We start from the raw sequence: 23,370 nt of genomic DNA, 5'->3' as shown, positions 1-23,370 counted from the left end.
CCCCACATGTGCATTGAGGGGTTAATCTGGTGCGGGCAGACAAGACGAGGTAGATCGGAAAGAGGAAAGGAGAAGGGCTGGCGGTGTTTGTGAATGACAAGCATCCACAGTCCCTCATCCTCATCTCTGGGGATTCCAATCACGCCTCTCCATCTTCCACTCTGTCCACCTTCACCCAGTATGTTACGTGCTGCACCAGAGATAGTAAAACACTGGACTTGTGTTATGCCAACACAAAGGAGGCATACATCTCATTACCCCTCCCTCCCTAGGGAAGATCTGACTGCGACATGGTAAGATCAGACTGCGACATGGTTCACCTCCTGCCCGTCTACAAGCCTCTTGTGGAAAGGCAACCAGCCGTGTTCCCCCACTATTAGGAGATGGTCCGATGAGGCTGATAAGGCTTTGAAGGACTGTTTCCACAGAACATAGTGGGATGTATACTGAGATTCTCATGGGGAGGACATTGAAGGTCTCACAAACACCATTGCAGACTACGTGAACTTTTGTGTGGATAATACCGTACCCACCAGGACTGTACGGTGTTATCCCAACAATGAACCGTGGATCACCCCTGACATTAAGGCTTTTCTTGAGGAGAAAAAAAGGTTCTTTAAGTCAGGGAACAAAGACGAGCTGAAGGCTATACAGAGGGAGCTGAGGAAGAAGATCAGAGAGGGGAAGACCATCTACAGGAGGACGATGGAGGACCAGCTGCAACATTAACAGGGTGTGGAGAGGCCTGAAGACCATCTCAGGCCATAAAGAACCCAACCACGTGGTTGTTGGGACCAAAAGTGGGCAGATGACCTGAACGTTTTCTTCAGCAGATTTGATCAGGCATCCAGCCCTCCAGAGTGGTAGTGCTGTGACAGTCCTCCACACTGCAGCCCCCTCCCCTTGCCCACCTCCAACACCACCACATCCCCTCCCCCTCTACAACAATCTGCTCACAGCCACCCACCACTGCTCACCTCTTCAACTCACCCCCTCACTCACACCCTCCCGCACACCGTTCCCCTGCCCCACCCTGCCCCTCACCGAATCACAGGTGAGAAACCAGCTGTGGAGGATCAACACGAGGAAGGCTGTGGGTCCAGACAGTATCAGCTCCAGGATCCCTAAAAGCCTGTGCAGACCAGCTCTGAGGGATTGTTTTTTTAATTTTTATATTTATTTTTTTAAATTTTATTCACTGATTCTGATCCCTGCAGGGAAATTAGTGGCACACTCTAGTTCAGTGGTTCTTAACCTGAGTTCGATCGAACCCTAGGCGTTCGGTGAGTTGGTCTCAGGGGTTCGGTGGAGACGGAGGTCAAGACAAAACACCTGACACTGTGTATGTTTGACACATTGTGTCAATTTGTGATGACATGCCCCCATCAGCCATCATTGGCTGCAGGTGATCACACTACATCGATTAGCCTACATGGGGTTTTGTGCACTCAGTAGTCGATTAATGCCTGTCATTGATGGTATCATCTGATTGCTTTCTTAATATTTTAATTCATAGTAACTTTGTTGAGCCAAAAAAAAAGTGGTCGGACAAATATGTGCAGCGTGAATTTACATGTACTGTACAACGGAATGTGATGGCAGTCAGCGTTCTGCATGATTTGCAATGTCAAGTTGAGCAACTCCAGTCCCGCGGTGGCAAAAATAAAGGGACACTTCCTTAAACTGCATGGAAAACAAAAGAAACAGACTTTACTGTGAAAATGACATAAAAGTAGCACTTGCCAAGGTGAAGCCACGCATATCTGAAATGGTCTCTGAATAATAACAGAAGAAGTCACACTGATTTGCAGGTAGGTCATTTCATGTGAGTTCATGCACTGTCTTGGTTTTGTTCTTTGAAAAAGATGACATTAATGCACAATTCATTAAATATACCAGTAAAACATATACTTATGTCTTAAATTTGAAATTATTTTTTTTTTACTAAAGAAGGGGGCATATGAAACCGGCAGGGTTCGGTACCTCCAGCAAGGTTAATAACCACTGCTCTCGTTAGTTGAATATCATGCATATATGCAGTATGTATGTACAGGCCCTGAACACACAAACACACACAGGGGGCCTGTACGCATGCAGGGGAGATGGAGTGGCGGGCAGCTCCCTTGTGGTGCGCCCATATGAGCAACTTGTAAGGGGGACGGCGCCTTGCTCAAGGGCGCCTCAGCAGTGATCCGGAGGTGAGCTGATGCCTCCCACTGTCAGCTCATCTCCGTGTGTTTTTTCTGGGTGGGGGATGGAAACGAACCGCCGATCTCAGAACATTGGACAACCCGTTCTACTACGCGCTCTACCACTGAGCCACTGCCGCCCCCAACAGTGTTGGACACATGTTCAACATGTGTGAAGCTGAGGAAGGTTCCACAGCTGTGGAAAACCTCCTGCGTGGTTCATGTGCCTAAGATTCTGCACCCCAAGGACCTTAATAGCTACAGGCCAGTGGCACTAACATCCCACCTGATGAAGACCCTCGAGCGACTGGTCCTTTGACATCTCCGCCCCCTGGTGAGCCCATCGCTGAATCCACTCCAGTTTAAATACCAGCCTGCCATCGTGGTGAACGACACTGTCATCTTCCTCCAACAACGAGCTCTGTCTCACATCGAGAAGCCTGGGAGCGCTATTAGGCTTTTTAAAAAAAAAATTTCTCCAGTGCTTTCAACACAATACAACCCTAACTGCTGAAGGACAAGCTAGAGAACACTGGATTAGACCATCACCTCACGGATGTGACCTTGGATTATTTAACCAACCACTAACAGTTTGTCAGTACGTGGGACTGTGTCAAACACGGTCATCTGCAGCACTGGAGCCCCACAAGAAACAGTTCTGGCTCCATTCCTATTCACCCTCTACACTGCAGACTTCTCCTACAACTCCCACCTGTCACCTGCAGAAGTTCTCTGACGACTCTGCAATCATCGGCCTCATCACTGATGGGGACGACAGAGAGTACCGAGAATTGACCCAAGACTTTGTGGACTGGTGACAGTGGAACCGCCTCCAGATCAATACGGGGAAAACTAAGGAGCTGATGGTGGATTTTCGCAGGCAAGAACTCTGCCTGGTGACGCCGGTGAACATCCAAGGAATGGAAATTGAGATGTGTCGTCGTATAAGTACCTGGGTATTCACCTCAACAATAAACTGGGCTGGACTACCAAAACAAATGATCTTTACAAAAAGGGTCATAGCAGACTTTATCTGCTTTTGGAGTGCAGGGGGCATTCCTGAAGATCTTCTCTGACACTGTGTTGGCCTCAGCTATTTTCCATGGGACGGTCTGCTGGGGAAGCAGCATAATTGCAGCCGACAGGAGAAGAATGGACAGGCTGATTAGAAAGGCGGGCTCTGTCCTAGGATGCCCCCTGGACTCAGTGGAGGTGGTGGCAGAGAGGAGGATGATAGCCACGCTGTCATCAATGACGAAGAACAGCTCCCACCCCCTACATGGCAAGCTAAGACCACTAGAGCTCCTTCAGCGATAAGTTTCTTCATCTGACATGCATGAAGGAACTCTATCACAGGTCTTTCCTGCCCACGGCCGTCAAGACTGTACAATCAAAACTCCTCCCAGTTGACCACAAACAGACAATCACACACACAATCTGGTAGACCAGTCTAGTTTGTAGCCTGTAGTTTGTAGTTGTGAAATGTGAATTATTGATTGTAAATTGTTAACATGTATACCATGTTAATATGTTTATCATTTATTAATATGTATATCAATGTTACATGTGTTAATATGTAAGTACAATATTATGTATGAACCCCCTTCCCCTCTGCTGCTGCAATCACACGAATCTCCCCACTGTGGGACTAATAAAGGTCTATGTAATCTATCTGTTGTTGCAAAAAATAAGTAATCTATGAAATGCAAACTTTTATTGTGTGCATAGTTTCTTTTGTGTGTACATTGTTGCCTGAACACCACTTTCAATCTTCTTTTACCAATATATTGGACAGTGTTATCGTCAAAGGAGTGTAGTCTGTCTTTCAAATGCAAGTGGACAGCTGAGTCCTGCCTGCCCTGTGTTGTGCCACATGATTATGGAGTAGTTTTTTGGTTTCCCTTTACTGCATTGACAACATTGTTGCTTAAAATGATCTGAAGACAACAATGTCCACACTGCTGAAAAGCTTATACCGTAAATGTGTCTATAATACAAACTAAGCCTATAGTATACTGTATGTGTTCATGAAGTATACCTACTGTGTCTTGGACATGAATTCAACATTAGAACAGAAAAATCAAGTCAATGCCATTTTCTGAATTTACATCTAGATGGGACTTGATCACAGGTTCCTACTGTCATAAATTATGACATTTGACGCTATTTGGTGCTGTCTAAAGTTCAAGCACACTCTCTAATGACCCATATTCAACAGGGGTTGCTACAATCATATGGTAAAAAAAGCTTAATGAAAGACGTGTACATTTAATTCACAGCACCCATAACAGTATTTCAGATCCTCAGATTCATTATTATATAATAATTTAACAGTATAGTTTTAAAATTTATGAAGAATGTTTCATCCAGGTCATGGTAGACCTTTGTGTTGAATGACATTAACTGGATGGGTAGAGAAAGTTTAAAGTCATTTGACATAATGGATGTTTTTAATTACATTGCTCATCTATGTTGAAGGCAAGGATAAATTTTCTGCTATCAGCAAAAAACAACAGGAAAAATGATGTGTTCTATTCCAATAATAACAAAATATCTCTTAAACTGATTTGATCACTGTTGTACAGCATACTTTATCGGGGTACAATGCTAGGTGTGTGTTTTCTTTTATTGATCACTGAGATGATTGAATGCAATGCTAATGTTATAGTGTAAATTAATGGAGAGATGACAACCAGAGTGATTCAGCAGTGCCTGGTCCTGGCCTTCCTTGGAGGGAGAGATCAGGTCCCATATGAAGCTCTTGATCTTGTCATCGCCTTTGTAATGTCGCAGGCAGTAAACCAACAGAGCCCTGCATCATTACAACAAAAAAAGTCATCAAAACACACAAACACTGTTTAAAATGTACGCATGGATTTTCATGACTCTGGTTCAATAATGTGTTTATATAACACCTATATGAAACAACCTATTTTTCTTACCGACAAATCACTTCCATATCTCTCTCTGCCAGGTGCCATTTAAACCGACCATGGTTCAAAATGTCCTTCCAACGACCCCACCTGGTCAAACAGTGAAAACCAGAAAGGGAAGTAAAAACACTAGGTCAGCCACAGATGAGAGATCAAAAGACATAAATTGTTAATCAAGAAAGTCTTGATGTAGAATTTCAGTAATATTTAAAGATGTTCATGTTTCCCCTGAGCTGAGTTTCACAATGGCTCTCTAGAAACTTGAAGTTGAATTCATAGAGACAATGATTCTATCAGCTACTCAATTTTGGGTGATTTCACTGTCATGGAAGCTGATTGGTGGATGAATGTGTTGAATGTGTATACATAAAGCCAAATCTGTAACATTTTAAAATTTCTCAAATTATACCCAAAGATTAGCAGGTTCTTTTCAACCCGGAAGCATTCAGCACGGAGGTATCGCCGGCTGCGTTCGCCAAGGCGCCGAGTTCGGCACGGCCGCTCTTCAGAGTCACTGTCCAGTTCTGAGAACTCCATCAACTCATCATCCTCAAATGAGTTGTAATGGCGGGTCTGTTTCCTCACTCGAGGCGTGTCAATCACCAAGGACTCCTGTGTCAAAATTAAAAATTTTGATGTGAATGAAAGAAGAAAATATCTAGGGTTGTAGAAACAATTTGAAACAGGTGAGGAGAGATCAACTTTCAAGTTTTATTAATCTGCTTTCATTCATAAGTAAGAGCATCTGAAGGAGAGCCACACCGACAACACATGAAGACAGGAGAAGAAGGAAACGACAGAGAAAGAAGGGCATCTTATTCATTCAATCATTCCAGTTTAACATTGTTTATCCGTCATCATTAGCACAGTTCAGACCTTTTGTATTTCCAACCCATGCACCCTTTCCAGTCAAACTGTCAATCTATTCTTCCAGTACTCATTTTCATTATGACAAACTTAGATTTAAGTGGTTTGAAAATGTACATCTTCTTTTTAGAAATTGAAATACCTTTTATTATATATCAGGGAGATTTTGTGGTAATTCTCAATATACATGGTTTGGTTATGCATAACTGATTTTCATTTTATTTAAAATGACAATCAGTAAGAAAGGTGTGGTGGAAATTTTTTTAATACAATAAAATACAATAAAATAATATAATAATATAATAAAATAATATCATTTCTTGACCCAAAAATCTAGAGTGTGTGTGTGTCAAATCTTTCAGCACTTGGGAGAAACAGCCCCAGGAAGTCTCGAGGTCATGAAAGATTCTGCAAGAATCTAATCTGTTTTTAGAAGTGTTTGCGTAAATGTCAGTATCTGTTAATAATTTTGTCTGCACTAAATGTCCGCGTGACTGATTAGGTTATGTCATCAGCGTTGTGAAACTGTCGACTAGACGTCTCTGCTAAACTTCTTGAGGTCATGATGTACCTACTGAAACTGGGGGAAAGATTAGTGGAGAGCAGAGGGAATGAAGTTAAACAACTGATTCACACCTCCCATAGTTACGCCTTTAGAGTATAAAAAGAGATGTGATCCATGTTTTTGTTTGTATTTGAAGTTTTCATCTACCCAGAGTACTGTGCAACAACACACCGGAGGACTTTTTCATCGTCCCCAGCGCTCTCATCATGCTTAGATAAGTATTTGTTGAACTTGTCTGTTTGTTGAACCTGTCTGTCTGTCAATATCATCGATGATGTTATTGGACTCATACTCAACCTATTGATGATATTATTGTACTGCTACTCAACCTAAACAAATAAATATCTTGTATTTTACAGTGTCTCCTGTCCTTAAGAAAAACGAACCCCCACCACAAAGGTCAGGTAGGAGTCAGCTGAACTTACCAGGTCAGAGCATGCAAAGGTACTCTCATTGTGAGCAGAGGCTCTTATTGGTTGATTAAATTCTGATATGGTGTCCTTTCTAGTCTTCCTAATGCCATTGAAAAACCAACACTGGTCTGACTTTGATTATCTGTCTCAGGTATTGCTATGGTAACTGAGTGTCATTTTAGAAAAAACATTACAAAACATATTTGTGTGTAGGTTACATACTGTAAAGTTCTAAGTAACCCACCCCAATAAGAAGTATACAATAGAGAAAAGCTGAGGTTTGTTTAAAGGCCACGGGTTTAGCAAATGACATGGAACACACATTTGCATGTTGGAGATTTGAGTAGTCCTCTAAACCAATGAACATGGCATCCAAGACTCCTTGTCCATGCTAGATTATGAAGCAAGAGGAACAACAAAACATTGTTTATTTCTTTATCCATCCATCCATCCATCCATGTTCAACTGCTTATGATGGATGATTTTAAAAAGGTATTCTGGAAGGTAAATCTTTCAACCATCAGGCACCTCCTCTCTAGGACAGCCTCCCAGTTCAAGTCTGCTGCGTGGACTAGGCTAAGACTAGGTTTAAAAAATTTATTGATAAGCAGTTAGCTATGCTGCTAAGAACTAGAGTATTTAAGGACTTCTTGTGAAACACTGAACTAATTTGCTATTACTCAGTGTCTGTGTTAAAAACTTCATCTTGGGGAGTTTACTTCCTGGCGTTCCTCTGCATTAGTTTCCTAAACTTCAAAATGTGGCCATGAATTGTGACCTACTTTCAGGGGAGAAGTGACCATGTGTGCCAGGCGAAAAAGATGAATGAATGGCAATCCATCCTGGCCTGGATTACCATTTTGTTCCTGGGCTGCACCTGCATAGACTTCTTCAATAACATTCTCCCAGCCTCACTTCACCACCGTGGACTTTGTTGTGACGACTGTCAAGGTTGTTGTGCTCTGTACTTGTAACATCTATTGAGTCTTACACAGAGGGATCTTCTGCGTTTTGTTTTGTTTTTCGTTAGGGTTTTTATTATGCTTTTCCTCTCTTAGTTTGAGTTTCAATGGGTAAAGGGTGTCACTTTGTAGTTTGTATAACCATTAGATGCGAAGTGTCGTGAATTTGGGTTGACCAAATTAAATTTGACTGATTATAAAATCAGCTTTGTAGTCTTACTGACCCTTCACAAAGCAGTAACTATTCAAGAAATTACTCACAATGGGACAGTGACAGGTGGGGAGTAAACCACTTATATTGGGGCTGATAAGTCGATGATCGTTGTAGTGCTGAGCCACAGCCACCTCATTGTTTCACAGAATGGCAGGTGTATTCCATTTGTGTCTAATTTTTGTGTGGTGGAAAGTTTTTAATACAATAAAATAATACAATAATATAATAAAATAATATCATTTAATTGAACCAAAGATCTGGAGTGTTGTGTGTGTCATATTATTCAGCTCTTGTGAAGGTGGCCCCAGGACGTCTCGAGGTCATGAAGACGCTGCATGAAAATAATTCCTGTTAGACCATATTTGGAAATGCTTGCATGACTGTGGGCATCCTTGGAAGAAGTTAGACACTGACAGAAGCAGCTAGCCAGATCATTCCATACACTATACTTGAAATTAGAATGTTTCCGCACAGGGTCATCCGAAGAATGTCTGCAGCAGATCCTCACAGGGTTCGCATGACTAATTACATTATGTTATCAAATAGTTTTGTGAAATTGTCGACTTCATATTTTTGGTAACGTCTGGAGGTCATGACGTACCAACTGAAAGCCCATAAAGAACTGGTTGAAAGCAGATGGGCTGAGGTTAATACCTCCCCCTAGTCACACCTTTAGGGTATAAAAAGATATGTGATACATTTTTTAGTTTGTACTTGAAGTTTTTTCCTGTACCCAGAATGTTCTGCAACAACACACTGGAGGACTTTTTCATTGTCTCCAGAGCTCTCATCATGCTTAGATAAGTATTTGTTGAACTTGTCTGTTGGTTGAACCTGTCTGTCTGTCAATATCATCGATGATATTATTGGACTCATACTCAACCTGTGGATGATATTATTGCACTGCTACTCAACCTATACATGATTTGAATTGACAAAATAAATATCTTGTGTTTAATACAGTGTCTCCTGTCCTTAAGAAAAATAAACCCCACCACATTTGAGGTTACATTTTTGACATTATAATGAAGATCATTTACAAAATGAATGAACTATGGGTTTTCATGTTATATGACACAAACTAATCAACTTGCAAATGCTCCTAAATCATTGGAGTACACATTATTTCAGTAGGTAGTATTTTCATTTTACTCTTTTCTCCACCCTTCTTAACATGTTTTTCCTTAGTCTTTATTGTCTCTTCTTTGTCTTGACACTATCAACCTATGTGTCCTCATTTGTTTTGAAATGTCATATGTTCCTTTCTTTTTCTTTTCTCCCAAGCTCGCGCTCTCTACCTTCTCAGATTTGGAGTTGATCTCCACATCTGCAATCTTCGCCCATTTCTGCCAGAAGTTAGGGTCGTCCAGAGAAATGTCTGTCCTGTTACCAGATGAGATGAAACTGGCCTGAGAAAAGAAAATAATCAGATTTGCTCAAAATATCATGAATGAAGCTGTTTTGCTTAATGTCAAATGTGTTATATATTTTCATGTTACACTTGGCCTTCGAACAAAGCACATCAACAAAGCACCTTCAGTTTTATTCACCGTGATTCATAGCTGTTGACCAGCCTGGATCAAATATGCTGTGAATAATTCAACTAATGTGCTCAAGGGTACATTGGCAGTGCCCTGGAGGTAGATTGGCCCCTCACCACACTCCGTACTTTGTCTGGGCTGGGACTTGAACTGCCAAACCTCCATTTCCGAACCCAAGTCCAAACCCATTGCTACCCCAAAACCTGAACAATTCGACAGTTTCCAGGATGCATCAGAACAAAATCTTGTAACACCTGGGAGCCATCCTGGCATCTGTGTCCTCACACACAAAAGTTCTACTTCTTTTATCTTGAAACAGATTTTATTTTAATTTATATGGCCAATACAGAGATAACATTTTATCACAGAAAATCTCATCATGTGACATTAAAACTTAGATGGTTGCAGTGCACTCATTTCTTCTTAAAGTTAAAGACATCTAGTACGTGAAAAGGCTTCATCTGCTAAGTTACAAACTGATACTACATATTATGGTCATTTCAAACCTTCTTCATCTTCATTTCCGAAACTCCCAAATGTATGCCCTTGACTACAAATATTATTCTCGGTGCTCTCTGCATAGGGCAACACTTATTCCTATTTCTTTTTGTGGCTCTGTTTTCATTTACTGTATATCCAACAATGAAGTTACCAAATGTAAACTTTCAGATGAACACAACAGGACACAAAAGTTATCTGAAATTCCAGCAGAAACTAACAGAAACTTTGTAAAAGATAACTCTTGTGATAACAGACGTTTTGCTTTGATAGCAAATTAGATCCCTCCAGATCCCAGTACATACAGTATTGCAGGTCTGGATGAAGAGCATTTATAGACATGCCTAAAATGTCATGTAGGTAAGAGTGACTTCCTTTTGATCCCAAGCAGTTCCTGTTCAGGTTTGTAACAGAAAGAGTCTACTTACATGAATATGTTGAGCCAAATTAAACATTTATCGCAAATGTTTAATTTGTTCCAGCCTCATAAAAAGCCTAAAACACCTAATTTAAACCAAAAAAACATTTTTTTCAACCAATAGACATGCAGACTTTACCTGTGTCTAATTATATATATATATATATATATATATATATATATATATATATATATATATATATATATATATATATATATATATATAGTACAGTGGATAGTACAGTGGTTAAGTCAACTGACTTGAATGCAGGAGGTTGTGGGTTCGAATCCCGGTCGGGACAAACACTATCCAGTCAACGTGAAATGCAGAAGGGGGCGTAGTCAGGAATGCAGGAGGGCGTGGTCTGGAATGCAGGAGGGTGTGGACGTGGCTTCAAACCCCAGACATGGCGGGCACTATCCAGTGAGGGTCCTTAGGCAAGACCCTTAATGCTATACGAGCCTACCTCAAAAATATGAGTGAACACAATAATGACAGAGTTCGGACGTCGCCCGGTTTAACAAGGTCCGCGTCAGATGCTAGGGAACCAGGGCAATACTGGAACAAGACACACATGGACAAGGGCAGAGAATACGCAGTTGTTGGAATGCTACTACACAAGTAATCCCAGAGAGAGGGGATATATGGGGCGGATGTGGGACCAATGGATGCTTCGAAACCCACAATCAAGGCTAACAAAGAAACAGCTGTTAGCCCAGTGTTCCAACATCCGTAACCGAAAACTGCTGTCACAACTAGAGATCAATGAAATATAACAATGCTACGGAAAGGGGGAGCCAGGACGCCAGGTCAGCGGGGGGATATCACCCCCCCCACAATCCGTGATTGGGTACCAAGCCCCAAGAGACATAGACAGCCTCAATACAAGAGCTGCTGACCTGCGAAGGAAGATCGTGACCCAAATGGAAACCTGGAGCCTCCGACAAATACCGAAGCTAAGTTGTCAAGTACCTTCAGAAGATCTGCTAGAAGATGTGAATGCTGCAATAAGAACCATCCCCACAGGGAACATAACTGAGACCAACAAGCTGATCCACAGTACAGCAACAGTAATCCTCGAAATGCTGGGATATAAGATCAACACAGGGCATAACAAACAATACCCTCCATGGAAGAGACGGTTAGAGGCCAAGATAAAGGCGACACGGAGAGAAGTCAGCCAGCTAGCCGAGCTACAGAAGGGGAACATGGTGAATAAAGGGGCACCCAGGAAATACAGCAAGCTCTCCATACCTGAAGCACTCGAAACTGCCAAACAGAGACTAACAGCTCTGGCTACCCGACTGAAGCGATACACCAAGGAGATTGAGGCCAGGAGAATAAACAAGACCTTCTCCACTCAACCAGCAAAGGTGTACTCTCAGTGGCAGGGAAATAGCATCCGGCCAGACCCACCAAGAGCTGAGGTGGAGAAATACTGGAAGGGCATATGGGAAAGAAAAGCATCACACAACACCGATGCTCAGTGGCTAGTGGACCTGACCACAGCTGCCTCCCAGAACAAGAACCAGTAACCATCTCAATGGCAGACATCCAAGAAAGAGTGTCAAAGATGAAGACTTGGTCAGCACCGGGCCCCGATATGATCCATACATACTGGCTAAAGAAGCTGACAGCACTCCACGAGCGTCTAGCAGCACAGATGAACCAGCTGCTAAGGGATGGGACGCACCCAGAATGGTTGACTGAAGGCAGGACAGTCCTGATCATTAAAGACCCACAGAAGGAATCTACCCCATCCAACTACCGGCCAATAACCTGTCTCAGTACAACATGGAAGCTCCTGTCAGGCATCATGGCAGCTAAGATGAGTAGGCACATGGATCAATATATGAGTGGGACACAGAAAGGAGTTGGTAGTAACACCAGGGGAGCCAAGCACCAGCTACTGGTGGACAGAGCAGTACACAGAGACTGTAAGAATAGGCAGACCAACTTGTGCACCGCCTGGATTGACTACCAGAAAGCCTACGACTCAATGCCACACACGTGGATACTGGAATGTCTGGAACTGTACAAGATCAACAGTACACTAAGAGCCTTCATCAAGAACTCAATGGGGAAGTGGAAGACAACCCTGGAGACTAACTCCAAGCCAATTGCCCAAGTTAACATCAAGTGCGGCATATACCAAGGGGATGCACGATCACCACTGCTGTTCTGCATAGGCCTGAACCCCTCAGTCACATCATCGCAAAGAGTGGCTACGGATACCAATTCCGAAGCGGGACAACAATCAGCCATCTCCTCTACATGGATGACATCAAGCTGTATGCAAGGAATGAGCGAGAAATTGACTCACTGATCCACACCACCAGGATCTACAGCGACGACATAGGGATGTCATTCGGATTAGACAAATGTGGCTGGATGGTATCAAGAAGAGGCAAGATGATCAGAACTGAAGGGGTCAACCTTCCAGGGGGCAGGATAGAAGACATCAAGGACAGCTACAAATACCTTGGAATCCCACAGGCTAATGGCAACCATGAGGAGGCCGCAAGGAAGTCATCCACAGCCAAATACCTCCAGAGAGTAAGGCAAGTCCTGAGAAGTCAGCTGAATGGCAAGAACAAGGTCCGAGCCATCAACATGTATGCACTGCCGGTCATCAGATACCCCGCTGGGATCATAAGCTGGCCAAAGGAGGAGATAGAAGCCACAGATATCAAGACTAGAAAGCTCCTCACCATGCATGGAGGGTTTCACCCCAAGTCCAGCATCCTGAGGCTGTACACTAAGCGGAAAGAGGGAGGCCGAGGACTAGTGAGCATCAGGGCCACTGTCCAGGATGAGACATCAAAAATCCAAGAGTACATCAGGAAGATGGCCCCAACAGATGAACTGCTCAGTGAATGCCTTAGACAGCAGAAGCCTGAGGAGGAAGAGGAGGAGGAGGAGACAACATGGAGGGAGAAGCCCCTACACGGCATGTACCACCGTCAGATAGAGGAAGTGGCTGATATCAAGAAGACCTACCAATGGCTGAAAAAAGCTGGACTGAGAGACAGCACAGAGGCACTGATCATGGCAGCACGAGAACAGGCCCTAAGTACAAGGGCAATAGAGGCCAATATCTACCACAGTAGATCTGACCCAAGATGCAGGCTATGTAAAGAAGCCCCAGAGTCAGTCCAGCATGTGGTAGCAGGGTGTAAGATGCTCGCCAGCTCAGCATACATGGAAAGGCACAACCAAGTAGCTGTGATAGTGTACAGGAACATCTGTACCCGGTATGGACTAGAAGTACCCAAATCCCAATGGGACATACCACCACCACCGAAGGTGGTTGAGAACGGCAAGGCTAAGATCCTGTGGGACTTCAGCTTCCAGACCGACAAACAGCTACTGGCTAACAAACCGGACATAGTGGTGATGGACAAAGAGCAGAAGAGAGCAGTGGTGATAGATGTGGCGATTCCAGCTGATGCCAACATCAGGAAGAAGGAACACGAAAAGATTGAGAAATATCAAGGGTTGAAAGAACAGCTGGAACAGATGTGGAAGGTTAAGGTTAATGTGGTCCCCGTCGTAGTAGGAGCACTTGGGGCAGTGACCCCCAAACTGGAAGAGTGGCTCCAGCAGATTCCTGGAACAACATCTGAAGCCTCAGTCCAGAAGAGCGCAGTCCTAGGAACAGCTAAGATACTGCGCAGAACCCTCAGACTCCCAGGCCTCTGGTAGAGGACCCGAGCTTGAGGATGACACACAGATACCACCCCACAATGGTGAGAGGGACATTTTTTTAAATTTTTATATATACTCCCTGTCAGAAGGAGTTTCAACTCCCACCTCTGGCAGAACTTCACTCACGTTCCGGGGGAGGCGGGGGACATTGAGTCTGAGTGGACCATGTTCCGCGCCTCCATTGTCTAGGCGGCCGACCGCAGCTGCAGCCGTAAGGTGGTCGGTGCCTGTCGTAGCGGCAACCCCACCCCCGTTGGTGGACATCAGCGGTAAGGGATGCCGTCAAGCTGAAGAAGGAGTCCTATCAGACCTTTTTGGCCTGTGGGACTCCTGAAGCAGCTGATAGGTACCAGCTGGCCAAGCGGAATGTGGCTTTGGTGGTTGCCGAGGCAAAAACCCGGGCGTGGGAGGAGTTCGGTGAGGCCTTGGAGGACGACTTCAAGACGGCTTCGAAGAAATTCTGGTCCACTATCAGGCGTCTCAGGAGGGGGAAGCAGTGCAACATCCACACTGCATATAGTGGGGATGGGGCACTGCTGACCTCAGCTCGGGACGAGATCCCGGATACAAGCGGCCGAAATGAGTTTCCTGCGCAGGGTGTCCGGGCTCTCCCTTAGAGATAGGGTGAGAAGTTCGGTCATCCGGGAGGGACTCAGAGTCGAGCTGCTGCTCCTCCGCATCGAGAGGAGCCAGATGAGGTGGCTCGGGCATCTGGTCAGGATGCCTCCTGGACGCCTCCCTGGTGAGGTGTTCCGGGCACGTCCTACCGGGAGGAGGCCCCGGGGACGACCCAGGACACGCTGGAGAGACTATGTCTCCCGGCTGGCCTGGGAACGCCTTGGGATTCTCCCGGAGGAGCTGGACGAAGTGGCTAGGGAGAGGGAAGTCTGGGCTTCCCTGCTTAAGCTGCTGCCCCCGCGACCCGACCCCAGATAAGCGGAAGAGAATGAATGGATGGATGGATGGATGGATACTCAGTTAATAATAGTATACAAGTTATATAAACAATGGTAAAGTTTGAAAAGAAACGCAAAAGTCAGAGAACACATGAGCCACGTCTTTACTCTGTGAGTGAAATCCAGTCTCAGCTGATGTTGTATCCATCCGCCAACTAGCGGTGGTGTCCTGAAGCTTGGCTGTATATATTTTAGAACAGTATTGAAAAAAACTCCACTGAACTTCTTTAATCAGTGACTACAAACTGTCCAATCAGCTCTTGGATAAAGATCCGTGGGTTATAAAGTCGTTAGATTTGGCACGACACACTAAAGTACTTACACTTATAAAAGACTGACATTTTGGCACTGACTCCGAAAACATGTGAATATGTTTCATTTCAAGTCGGTCTGTCCAGCGCTCCAGTTTCTTCTTAAATGACTGAATTTAATCACTTGGTGACATTATGGTTGTGTTTTCACCTTATAATTACATATTAAGTCCATTAAGTTTTTTAAATATGCTCTCCATCCAGTATTTGGCTTGATAGGGGTTCTCTGTGTGTGTTGCAGTGCACACATTTGATGTGAAGCATGACTCTTGCTTTTACTCTTTTATTTTTTCCCAATGTTGCTCCTGGACTGTCTTTGTAAACACACTCATTCCAAGACAGACCATCTTCTTTTATTTTGACGACAAGTGTTGCGAAAATCTCATCTACGCAAGATCCCTCCAGCCAGGTGCAAAACAGCATATCTTCATGATTTTTTCCTTTAAAACCGTATCTGGCAAATACAAGGAGTTAGGAAGAGTTTGACACATCTGTGGATTCCCGTAATTGATCATCCAATCTCCCAACCATGTGATGCTTTATTGGCTGTGAAAAATAAATATGCCACTCTGTACGAAGCCTTCCCAACTTTGGCAGTGATTGTTGTTTAATTAGTTAGGACTTTCTTTTGTTCTCTTAACTCTGCTTCCTAAAGCAATGGATTCAGCCACAAGGCTGGGAGGCTTGATGTTGAGGTGTTTTAGCATTTTCCAAGCTTTATCTTTTCATGCACAAGAACCACTGTTCACACTACACACTGAAGATGTTGTACCTTGTTGATGATGGTGCGTGTGAATCCATTCTGAATAAATTCCTCTCTAATAATAATAATAATAATAATAATAATAAATCTTTATTGTCAACTGGGGTGGAAATTCATCTTTGGCTCACCAGACTCACAGACAAGACATTTAAGACACAATACAGCAGTGAGGATCACACCATAAAAGGATAAGACAACAGCACTAACAAGAGATAGTCCAACATTAAAAAACCTGCTTCATCATCATCATTATCATCATCATCATCATCATCATCACCATCATTACCACAATTACCATCACCACCACCGTCATGCAGTACGTCATTCTGTCAAATTAAGAATGTTGACTGTTCTGGGAACAAAAGACTTCTTATAAATATTTTTGGTCGCTAGGGGAACTCTGTAGCGCCTACCAGAGTTCAGAAGCACAAACTCTCTGGAGAGAGGATGGGAGCGATCGGCTGTGATGCTCAGAGCTTTCTTCCTCACCCTCTCCTTGTACAATAGGCTCAAGGCCTTTTGGGCTTGCCAATGATTTTGCTAGCCATTGACACAATCCTAGACAGTTTGTTCAGGAATTTACAGTTTAAGTGACCAAACCAGGCAGAAAGATGAAATGTTAAAACGCTCTCAATCATGGTCTTGTACACAAGTTCTAAGACCTGCTGACTAACACTGAAGCTATTCATCTTTCTGAATACTTTTGGGATTTAGAGGGCTGTCTGTATTTGTTGACCAGATGGGAATGACTTTTCTTCAGAACCGCCGGCTCTAATTCTAATTTACTTTCTATTTATTTTCTCTAATTTACTCACATTTGTGGACATTTCATCGTGATTATAATTTCATATACCCTCTTCAGCTTTAACGTTGGTCATCTATTTTCAAAAAGAATACCTATAGGTGTGTCATGACATTGACATGCAATTATTCTTGTACCACATCTGTCGTAATCACCTCCGGGGCGACATTGTAAATTGCCAGTCTAGCCTCTCTGACTTTATCTCCAAAACCTTTAACATGTGCTGTCCCTCTGATGTACTCATTCCTGATCCTATCCATCCTAGTCACTCCCAAAGAGAACCTCAGCATCTTCGTCTCTGCTATCTCCAGCTCTTTCTCCTGTCTTTTCGTCAGTGACACTGTCTCTAGACCAAACAGCATTGCTGGTCTCACCACAGTTTTGTACACCTTTCCTTTCATTTTAGCTGAAACTCTTCTACCACACATCACACCTGACACTTTTCTCCACCCTTTCCATCCTGCCTGCACACGCTTCTTCATCTCTTTTCCACACTCTCCATTGCTCTGGACTGTTGACCCTAAGTACTTAAAATCCTCTACCTTCTTGATCTCTTCTCCCTGTAACCTCACTCTTCCACTCGGGTCCCTCTCATTCACACACATGTACTCTGTCTTACTGTGGCTAACCTTTGTTCCTCTCCTTTCCAGGACAAACTTCCACCTCTCTAGCTTCTCCTCCACCTGTTCCCTGCTCTCACTACAGATCACAATGTCATCTACAAACATCATAGTCCATGGAGATTCCAGTCTAACCTCATCTGTCAGTCTGTTCATCACCATAGCAAACAAGAAGGGGCTCCTGCACCGCTCTAACATACTTATCTGACACTCCAGACTTCCTCGTACAATACGATAGTTCCTCTCTGGGAACCCTGTCGTAAGCTTTCTCCAGATCTACAAAAACACAATGCAACTCCCTCTGGCCTTCTCTGTACTTCTCTACCAACATCCTCAAAGCAAATATTGCATCTTTAGTACTCTTTTTTTGGCAAGAAACAGTGCTCACAAGTTCTCACTTCTGCCCTTAGTCTATTTTAGATAGATAGCTAGATAGATTATTAATCCCGGAGGAAATTGCACATATCCACTGCTCAGGCATTACATAATGATTAAATACTGGATAAAAACCAGGAGAAAAAGAAACACTGACACCCAAGGACATACCAGAAGACATACACTACACTGCAGCACTAACAGGACATTTACTAATCTAAAACTAAAATATAAACAGTATAAAATAATATAAAATAACATAAAAATAAAAGTGCAAGCAGGAGGCTCTCTGTGGAGGTGCTGTGAGAAAAGCAGTGTCCGGTGATGGTTCTCATCCCATTCTAGACCTCCCACACCTGGTTCCGCCCCAGCTGCTTCTCCAGCTTCCTCCCGTATGCCTCCTTGGTCTCCCTTAGGCAAAGACTCACTTCCTGCTGGGCCTTCCACATCTCTTCCTCGTTCCCGCTCATGAACGCCTGCTTCTTCCTGTTCAGGACAGCCTTGACTTCCTTTATTACCCAGGGTTTGTTGTTGGGGTAACACCTGACTGTCCTGCCGGGGGCCACGGTGTCCACACAGAAGTTCATGTAATCTGTAAAACACTGAGCTGCCCCCTCAATGTCCTCCCCATGTGAGCCCACAAAAACATCCCAGTCGGTGGTCTGGAAGAAGTCCCTCAGCGTTTCCTCCTCTCCCGGGGACCACTTCCTGACCTTCCTTGTTGTTGCTGGCAGCCATTTCACCAGCGGAATGTAGGTGGGCTGTAGGTACACCAAGTTATGGTTCGATTTCGCTAGTAGGGGGAGGGGGGTAGCTGTGTATGCCTCCTTAGCATTAGTGTAGAACAAATCGATGGTTCTGTTCTTCCGAGTGGGGCGGTCCACACACTGGACCATTGTGGGGAGACATGAGTCCAAGGTGACGTGGTTAAAGTCACCGGTGATAATGACGAGTGCCTCCGGGTGCTGGGTCAGAAGAGCAGAGGTGGTCGTAGAGATGGTTTCATGCACAGTCTCAGGGTCCGGATGGCGGGGGGACATAGACGACGAGGACATTAATGTGTGAAAATTCACGCGCCATGTAGTAGGGCCTGATGCTAACCGCTGTTACCACAACTCTGCACATCTCCCTTGTTCTTAAAGATGGGCACCAGCACACTTATCCATTCCTCAGGAATTTTCTCACTATCTAAGATCCTGTTGAACAACCCAGTCAGAAACTCTACTGCCACCTCTCTGAGACACTTCCATACCTCCACAGGTACAGTGCCTTGCAAAAGTATTGGCCCCCCAAGAAATTTTTGTTATTTTGCCACATTTAAGGCTTCAAACTTAAAGATAACAAACTGAAAATATTTTCAAGAATCAACAACATGTGAGACACAATCATGAAGTGTAACCAAAGCTATTAAACATTTTATATTGTGTTAGATCTAATTATAATTATAATTATGAATGCTAAATGTAAGCAGAAAATCGTCTTTTGTTAATACTATATTTTTCATGCATAGAAATCTTTCGAAGTTACTGACGACTGCAAGGCAATCAAAGAATTTATGATTACCAAGAATCCTGGGTGAATCTGTGTTATCACAGAGTTAATTTCATTCATTTATGTATTCTCTACTGCTTCTTCCATTTCCTTGGTCATGGGGGTTGCTGGAGCCTATCCCAGTGGACTTACAAGTGAGAGGCCAGGGTACACTCCAGACATGCCACCAGTGCATAATAAATTTTAATTTTTCTTGATATTTTCCTAAAAATGAGAAGAATACTTTGATATAAGATCAGAATGGATTGATCTATAAGTGTTCACGTTAAGATAATGTATTTATTGTCAAGTTCCTCTCCTGAACTCCAGGGATGACAGTGGTTAGGAGAGATTGTCATCTCCAGATGAAAACACACCAAAGAAAATATGTGAGTCAGATTTGAGTCCTGGTATCTGCAGGCAAAAGAAGATTCTGGGCTTCTCCAACAGAAGTCTCACTGCATACTGTACTCTTATGAAGTAGGATACAAATAAAGAGTTTCCTGGAGTTTAAAGACAAATTTAGTTGCGTCACAAACCATACACATAAATATCTCTAAACTGTATCTCAGCCTTCATCAACTAAATAATTAAAATACACTCACTGAAGCTATTATGGAAATTGCATGAGAAAATTGTTGTAAAAACTGAGACAGAATTGGAAATGAAAATTTAAATCAGTAAGCTCCCAATTGTGAGGAGTATTAGGAAAGAAAAATGTGTTATCCGCCTGTTCAAAATTGCTCTTATTCAGGTCAGCCTGACTGCTTGATATCATGGAAACTACAGTGCAGAACATTTTCACGTTTTGAATCTGAACTTTTGAAGCTTCTTTTTTAATTTCTGAGTTGAAATATTAAAATAGAGAATCTTAATTGGAAAATGAAAGATAAATATTTGCTGAAATTCTCTTAGTAGCCTGTAAGAAGTCCATAAAATGAAAATGGTTGAAAACAGATATACAAAAAGCGGATTTGTTATACCTGTATACATACAGTACTAGAAAAAGTGATTGTGAAATTTTGAACAAAGAAAAGAAAAAAAAAAGAAAAAAAAAAGAAAACTTCCTGCTGGTTGGTCCCTTTAGGGGTCATTACAGCATGTCAACCTTTTTACATTTAGATGAATGCTTATATTTGCTTGGCATTTGCCCCCCCCCCCCCTCCTTTTCGACTAATATGGATTGGTGTGTAATTATTATTATTTTTTTACTGTGACTGTTTATAAGAAAACAAAAGAAAAGTAAAACAAACAAACAAAGCAAACCCATTACTGTCTCATCATTGTCAAGTATGAAATGGTGTTCCGAACATACATGTTTTGGAGTCTTGGAATTCCTTTGATGTAGAGACAATTTCAGCAAGCTCAAATAACAATTAAAAATATTAGATAGTATATTTTAGCCATTCTTTGTGTTTAAGGGAGAATATTCCTCAAAGCACAGTATTATAACTTGGAAACTGTAAAGTCTGTTATGTTGTAAAATAGATTTACTTTCAGTCTAAGAAGGCCACTTTTCCAATGTGGTCCCTTCAGTTCTCTAAGTCTTAGACAGGTTTGACTATAGTTTCAGGTGACAAATTTTATCAGAAGATTTTGATGTAATATGTCCCCAGAATAGCAGGTGTGCTAACCTATACTGTGTCATTTAGAAGCCATATAACCGAGCTAATATGAGACAAATAATCACAAGGCTTGTGTCTATCACTTCAGACATTGCAACACTAAAAATATATACAGATTTATACAAGATAGAAACATTTGTACTGCTGTTGTCCATAGTTTGGTTTCAAAGAGTTGGTCAAAAGATAATTGAATTTTTCTGTTCAATGACAACATTTTGTACCTTAGCAAACGTGGATCCCTTTCCTTCAGTCTGGATGGTGATGGTCTGAGTTCGTCTCTGAAGTATTTGATCAATATCTTCTTCACAGAACTTTGAGCCCTCATCTTCTTCATCCATGAGGGCTCCATATGCTCCTTTTTTCAACAAATCCTCTACTTCTATCTTAGAAAGCTGCTGCACCTGCAGTAACAAATAGGTCTTCATATATGTCGTTCCTATTCATGTGTAGCTTTCAAGTCATGACAATTAACCAGTTTCCACAAGAAATCTCAATAATGGTTAACATAGAACATCCAACAACATCATAACATCTAATAGAAGTCAAACAAGAATCGATGTCTCACCCCATTGAGGCTTCCTTTGCGGTTAATGTCTTGGAGGATGGCTTTGTCCAATCCTAGCTTAAGACTGGCTTTGTCAAACATTTCCCTCTCATAGGAGTTTCTGGTGATCAGTCTGTAGACTTTCACTGCTTTGCTCTGGCCAATCCGATGGCAGCGTGCCTGGGCCTGGCATGAATTTGTTTAGGAAAATTTAGAAATACTGTATATTATCAAGTTATAACTCTTGAGTTATAAAATTTTGATGATGTGTTATTATTGTGGACCTGCTTTAAGAATGGCATTGATTTATGCCTCCCAGTGTACTACAGTATATGTACTGTAAGCTAATGTCTCTGTGGCTAGGAAATTTTACATAAAGTAATTGTAACAAATTTCAGCTCCTTGAATAGGTGTCCTAAAAATAATAAAATATTCCTTATATTAGTAAAATTGTTATTTATTTTGTATGAGTTCTCTTTTTCAATTCACGTCAATCAGAATAACCACCTTTAAGCTGCATTCACATCGGACCTTTGTTTTTGTAACGACCATAGGGTTAAGGTTGGGTTAGGGTTAGGAAAAATAAATAGAAAACCCATGAAAGATGGGTTTCTGTTTGATTATTTCTTGATTTGTGCATGTTGTTATAAAATTGTTACAAGCAAATATTCGGATCTCAGAATTCAAATTATTTTTAAAATCAGACTTCGAAAATGTCTAAATCACCCACATGCACAGGAAATATTTTGTAAATCATTGAATTTTATTTTTGTGAAAATAACCAAATGATGGTCTGTTACATAAAAGGCGAAGCCACAATTTCTTCCTCACCCACAAATTAAATACTTTGGCAAACATATCATTAAGTTTGAAATATTTTGAATTTAAATATGTATTGGTTATACATCCATACATCAAAAATACAAAGAATAGCCATTTCTTAACATGTGTCAGACATCTTTTGGTGTTTTTTCACATTTTGTCAGCTAGCATGGCAAAGCATCATAAAAGCCACAATTCATGCATCAAAGCTGGCAGTAAAAATAAGAGTGTTGTCTACAAGATTTTGTATTTTAACTGTTGTAGTTCATGTATAGTTCATACTATTTAACTTTTAACATTTTGGTCTGTTTTGGCAGGAGAGATTATGCAAGCTGTTACTTGTTCTCACCTGCAGGTCATTCTGGGGATTCCAGTCTGAGTCAAAGATAATACAGGTATCTGCAGCAGTTAGGTTGATTCCTAGCCCTCCAGCTCTAGTACACAGCAGGAAAACAAAGCGATCTGAGTCTGTTTTGCAGAATCTGTCGATAGCAGCTTGTCGCAGGTTCCCTCGCACACGACCATCGATTCTTTCATATGTGTAGCTGAGAGAACATGAAGAAATTGATTAACTTTTGCAGAAAAACAATATGATATTGTTCGTTCACAAATTAAGATCAGAATTTTTTTATCTTTGTCTCCTCTTCTAAACTATCCCCTAACTCTCTTTAAAGCTGCAGTGTAAAAGTTATGTAAAAATAACTTTTTCAAAT

The 23,370-nt window shown here is 42.3% G+C and overlaps 1 protein-coding gene across 5 annotated transcripts in view; it reads right to left on the bottom strand.

Annotated features, from left to right (window-relative positions):
- chd6 (chromodomain helicase DNA binding protein 6) overlaps positions 1–23,370 on the bottom strand; it is a 184,320-nt gene that overhangs the window by 68,180 nt on the left and 92,770 nt on the right. For all 5 annotated transcript variants that reach the window (XM_068315292.1, XM_068315293.1, XM_068315291.1 and 2 more), the window contains 7 exons: positions 23,007–23,202; positions 21,857–22,021; positions 21,513–21,692; positions 9,442–9,552; positions 5,532–5,734; positions 5,132–5,212; positions 4,883–5,001 (listed from right to left, as the gene is read on the bottom strand). In XM_068315292.1, coding sequence (XP_068171393.1) covers positions 4,883–5,001; positions 5,132–5,212; positions 5,532–5,734; positions 9,442–9,552; positions 21,513–21,692; positions 21,857–22,021; positions 23,007–23,202 — 1,055 coding nt within the window. The remainder of the gene's footprint in view (positions 1–4,882; positions 5,002–5,131; positions 5,213–5,531; positions 5,735–9,441; positions 9,553–21,512; positions 21,693–21,856; positions 22,022–23,006; positions 23,203–23,370) is intronic.

Source organism: Antennarius striatus, chromosome 5 (genome assembly GCF_040054535.1).
Source record: "Antennarius striatus isolate MH-2024 chromosome 5, ASM4005453v1, whole genome shotgun sequence".
Taxonomy (NCBI): Eukaryota; Metazoa; Chordata; class Actinopteri; order Lophiiformes; family Antennariidae; genus Antennarius; species Antennarius striatus.
The sequence above is the reverse complement of the archived record's forward strand: the minus strand, read 5'-3'. Positions and strand labels throughout refer to the sequence as shown.